The sequence below is a fragment of the Ranitomeya imitator genome, chromosome 9 (assembly GCF_032444005.1).
Source record: "Ranitomeya imitator isolate aRanImi1 chromosome 9, aRanImi1.pri, whole genome shotgun sequence".
In the NCBI taxonomy this organism is placed as follows: domain Eukaryota; kingdom Metazoa; phylum Chordata; class Amphibia; order Anura; family Dendrobatidae; genus Ranitomeya; species Ranitomeya imitator.
The window spans coordinates 58,575,132-58,581,198 of NC_091290.1; the positions used below are offsets into that span (position 1 = coordinate 58,575,132).

General features: G+C 42.2%; 1 protein-coding gene across 1 annotated transcript in view; it reads right to left on the reverse strand.

Moving 5' to 3' along the window:
• LOC138648916 (ras-related and estrogen-regulated growth inhibitor-like) overlaps positions 1–5,666 on the reverse strand; it is a 167,192-nt gene extending 161,526 nt beyond the window's left edge. Inside the window, exon 1 of the mRNA XM_069738897.1 lies at positions 5,377–5,666. Within this exon, the coding sequence (XP_069594998.1) occupies positions 5,377–5,485 (109 nt within the window). The 5' untranslated portion in view covers positions 5,486–5,666. The remainder of the gene's footprint in view (positions 1–5,376) is intronic.
• Between the last annotated feature and the right edge of the window lie 401 nt (positions 5,667–6,067).

A 6,067-nucleotide genomic window follows, 5' to 3' on the forward strand; every position in this document is an offset into this window, starting at 1 on the left:
AAATTTTGACTCTGAGCCCCAGTGGGGACAGTGATAATGATGACTGTAAAGTGCGGTAGAATTAATGGTGCTATATAAGTAAAATAAATAAATCTGCTACTGATTATAGCTGTCTGTTTTTGGAATCCAGATACGTGCAGTATATCTACTATATTATTGTCTAAGGGTCACTTCCGTTTGTCCTTCTGTCTGTCTGTCACGGATATTCATTGGTCGCGGCCTCTGTCTGTCCTGGAAATCCAAGTCGCTGATTAGTCGTGGCAAAACAGCCACGACCAATCAGCGATGGGAACAGTCCAGAAGAAAATGGCCGCTCCTTACTCCCCGCAGTCACTGCCCGGCGCCCGCATACTCCCCTCCGGTCGCCGCTCACACAGGGTTAATGCCGGCGGTAACAGACCGCGTTATGCACTTCGTAACCGCCGCTATTAACCCTGTGTGACCAAGTTTTTACTGTTGATGCTGCCTATGCGGCTTCAATAGTAAAAAGATCTAAGCAAAGACCGGAAGAAAATGGCCGCTCCAAACTCCCCGCAGTCAGTGTCCCCGGCGCCACTCCATACTCCCCACGGCGCAGTCAGTGTCCCCGGCGCCACTCCATACTCCCCGCTCCATACCCCCGCGGCGCAGTCAGTGTCCCCGGCGTCGCTCCATACTCCCCGCTCCATACTCCCCGCAGTCAGCGCCGCTCCATACTCCCCTCCGGTCACCGCTCACAAAGGGTTAATGCCAGCGGTAACGGATCGCGTTATGCCGCGGGGAACGCACTCTGTAACCGCTGCTATTAACCCTGTGTGACCAAGTTTTTACTATTGATGCTGCCTATGCAGCATCAATAGTAAAAAGATGTAATGTTAAAAATAATAATAAAAAAACAAAAAAACTGCTATACTCATCTTCCGTCGTCGGACGATGCGCTCGCGCCGGTCGCCATCTTCCGTTCCCAGAGATGCATTGCGAACTTACCCAGAAGACTTAGCAGTCTCGTGAGACTGCTAAGTCATCTGGGTAAATTCGCAATGCATCCTGGGAACGGAAGATGGCGGTCGCATCGCAGAGCTTTGTTGGATCCCAGGGATGAGTATATTATTTTTTTTAACAGGGATATGGTGCACACACTGCTAAATACTACGTGGGCAGTGTTATATACCTACGTATCTGGGCAATATACTACGTGACTGGGCAATACACTACGTGACTGGGCAATATACTACGTGACTGGGCAATATACTACGTGACTGGGCAATATACTACGTGACTGGGCAATATACTACGTCGCTGGGCAATATACTACGTTGATGGGCAATATACTACGTGACTGGGCAATACACTACGTGACTGGGCAATATACTACATGACTGGGCAATATACTACGTCGCTGGGCAATATACTACGTCGATGGGCAATATACTACGTGACTGGGCAATATACTACGTGACTGGGCAATATACTACGTGGCTGGGCAATATACTACGTGGCTGGGCAATATACTACGTGGCTCTGTGCTGAATACTACGTCGCTGGGCAATATAACACGTGACTGGGCAATATACTACATCGCTGGGCAATATACTACGTTGTTGGTCAATATACTACGCTGGGCAATATACTACGTGACTGGGCAATATACTACGTGACTCTGTGCTGAATACTACGTCGCTGGGCAATATACTACGTGGCTGGGCAATATACTATGTGGCTGGCCAATATACTATGTGACTGGGCAATATACTACGTGACTGGGCAATATACTACGTGGCTGGCCAATATACTACGTGACTGGGCAATATACTACGTGACTGGGCAATATAGTACGTGACTGGGCAATATACTATGTGGCTGTGCAATATACTACGTGACTGGGCAATATACTATGTGACTAGGCAATATACTACGTGACTGGGCAATATACTACGTGGCTGGGCAATATACTATGTGACTGGGCAATATACTACGTGGCTCTGTGCTGAATACTACGTGACTGGGCAATATACTACGCTGCTGGGCAAAATACTTTGTGACTGGGCAATATACTACGTGGCTTTGTGCTGAATAATACGTCGCTGGGCAATATGCTACGTGGCTGGGCAATATACTATGTGGCTGGGCAATATACTACATGACTGGGCAACATACTACGTGGCTGGGCAATATACTATGTGGCTGGGCAATATACTACGTGACTGGGCAATATATTACGTGACTGGGCAATATACTACGTGCCTGGGCAATACTACGTTGCTGTGCAATATACTATGTGACTGGGCAATATACTGCGTGGTTGGGCAATATACTACGTGTGTGTACATGTAATTCCTTAAAACTTCACTTTTAATGATCTATATATATAAAAACTTTGACCCAATATTAAAACTTGGTAGATACCAATACAATAAATGCAAAACGAAATATGAAAGATAGCTTATACCATAAAGCCAATGTATAGTCCACTAGTGACTATGCTCGTCTCCTGTCCATTACGAACAGATATTCATATTATTGCAAGTGATAGCCCATTCAGGACCCAAATACAAAGCTGGAATGATATTAAAGATGATAATGAGGATGACTTAGCGTGTGCTGGTGTTGTCCCGACGCGTTTCCCCGTTAGCACGGTTCATCAGGAGGAAATAGTGTGGTCATTGATGATGCCGGATGCCATATAGATAAGTAGCATACGGTATGCTACTTATCTATATGGCATCCGGCATCATCAATGACCACACTATTTCCAGCTTTGTATTTGTAAGTCCTCTCCTCCTGTATATAGCATATATGTGTGTGTCATCTCCTCCTGTATATAGTATATATCTGTGTGTCATCTCCTCCTGTATATAGTATGTACCTGTGTCATCTCCTCCTGTATTAGACCTCATTCACACGTTATTTGGTCAGTATATTTACCTCAGTATTTGTAAGCTAAAACGTGGAGTAAAACAATCAGAGGAAAAGTGTATTAGAAACACGTCTCCACTTCTGTATTTTTCTCCCACTCATGGTTTTGGCTTATAAATACTGACCAAATACTGAACGTGTGAATGTGGCCTTATACACAGCCTCCACCTGCAGCGCTTCACTCTCCTCTATACACAGCCTTATACTGCTCAGCACCGCACTTCTCTCATTTTCCCCCTCACATCTCTATCCATGAGGCTCCTCCCTTTCCCTTGACGTCATGCCTCACAGGAGCAACTCCATTCTAGACACGACGGCGCTAGATGTGGCCTGTGCCTGCTATGTGGAGTGGGCGTGGCTATGTGGAGTGGGCGTGGCTCAATACATACACACATACACTCAACTTTAGATATATGTAGATAGGTAATATCTAAACGTTTGTAATAACTCGAGAGAGTAAATGGTTCTTTGTTATCTTTCACTTTGTAATAATTCCAACACTTCGTCCACAAATTTATACTTAAATATGTCCATACCTGTCAGATACATTGGTATTGTGTTACAAGTCTATGAACTAGAGAATGCACACAAAGCTATACACGCTTAATCTGCTGTATACACACCTAATCTACGGTATAGACACCTAATCTACGGTATAGACACCTAATCTACGGTATAGACACCTAATCTATGGTATACACACCTAATCTACGGTATAGACACCTAATCTACGATATAGAAACACCTAATCTATAGTTTAGACAAATATTCTACGGTATACACACCTAATCTACGGTATACACGCCTAATCTACGATATAGACACACCTATTCTACGGTATACACGCCTAATCTACGATATAGACACACCTATTCTACGGTATACACACCAAATCTACAATATACACACCTAATCTCCAGTATAGACACCTAACCTATAGTACACACAGCTAATCTACGATATAGAAACACCTAATCTATAGTATAGGCACCTATTCAACGGTATACACACCTAATCTCAGGTATAGACACCAAATCTGAGGTATAGACACCTAACCTACAGTATAGATACCAAATCAAGGGTATACACGCCTAATCTGCGGTATACATTCCTAATCTACGTTATACACATCTAATCTGCGGCATACACATCTAATCTATGGTATATACAGTAAGCATAATCTATGGTATAGACACCTAATCTTTGGTATACACACCAAATCTATGGTATATACACCTAAACTACAGTATACACACCAATTCTACCTTATACACACCTAAACTACGGTACATACACCTAATCAACGGTATACACACCTAAACTACGGCATACACATTTAATGTACGATATAGACACCTAAACTATGGTATAGACAGCTAAACTATGGTATTCACACCTAATCTACAGTATATACATCTAATCTATGGTATACACACCTAATCTCCGGTATAGATACCTATTCTACGGTATAGATACCTATTCTACAGTATACACACCTAATCTACAGTATACACGCTTAATCTACGGTATACACGCTTAATCTATGGTATACATACCTAATCTACAGAATACACACCAAATCTACCGTATACACACCTAATCTACAGTATACACACCTAATCTACAGTATACACACCTAATCTACATGTAACGTTAATCCATAATGATCCAGCACATCTTTCTGATAATAAATCCTCTTAAAAACATTGTTAAAGATCAAGACAGAAAGGGATAGCTAGTCCCATTTGAGAATAAAACTTTACGTGTTTCGATCCATGTGTGGATCTTAATCATCATTATTCCATGCACCTTCGTGGATAACTGCACCTGCTGTGGACAATTCAAGGGTGAGCCGATGAACTTTTTTCTTATATTTTATACTTATTCTCCAGTATACACACCAAATCTACGGCATACTCACCTAATCTATGGTATATACACCTAATCTATGGTATACACACCTAATCTATGGTATACACACCTAATCACCGATATACACACCAAATCTACAGTATGCACACCTAATCTTTGGGAAACACACCTAATCTACAGTGTACACACCTAATCTATGGTATACACACCTAATGTATGGTATACACACCTAATCACCGATATACACACCAAATCTACAGTATGCACACCTAATCTTTGGGAAACACACCTAATCTACAGTATACACACCTAATCTATGGTATACACACCTAATCTATGGTATACACACCTAATCACCGATATACACACCAAATCTACAGTATACACACCTAATCTGTGGTACACTCACTTAATCTACGGTATACACACCAAATCTACGGTATACACACCTAAATGAATCTAGTAGACACAATACCAAAGTTGTCCCACAGGAGTCATGTTTTAACACATGTTCTGTAATTTTCGGAAATGCATCTATTCTTATTGAAGCACTTTAATTTAAGGAGCACACAATAAAATAGCATAAAGTTGTCAATCGCATCATCCTACCTGTTTTCCCCACTGCGCTTTGCCCCAGAACCACAATGCGCAGAGTCCTGGCAGGAGCCAAACTCCAGGATCTTCTCAGAGGCCGAGGAAGTGGAAAGTTTGAGGTCATCGTATAATGTGTTTGGATGGATCGTTAATGTGACCAATTTAATTCAGCGAGCAGCAGATTACGAGTGCTGGAGGAATGCTGAGCTAGGCTGATATGCCATGTAATTCTGTCTCTGGTGCTGTGCTTTTTGGTTTGGCAAGAAATAAATTCATTTCTGTTCTCCAGCCAACCTCTCCTCTCTAAATCGAATATTTCCTGCCTACTTCCCAGTGTATTCCCGCCTCCTATTCTTCTGGCTGTTCAAGCAGAAAATTGCATGCAATGTTCTTGAGGACCTTCTAGAATAGATTGGGATTGTTTAGGAGCACAAATCATTAAAGAGTGTCAAAAGGTTATGTTGAGTAAATTATGCAACTTTAACTCTTTATTTCCTAGGGGTTTGCGCTCAAGATGTTTGGTTCAATTTCTAAAGTTTATTTATAGAGCGTTAAACTCCACTGCTTCAAGCAAAAGTGACTGATGATAAAAACCAAGAGAGCCCAGAGGTGATGAGTGTTCTGCCTGATTACAGTTCACTAAGTATTTAACCCAGTACATTCTGCAGAAGTGGACAGAAGAAACTGAGTGTTCACACAGGCAGGT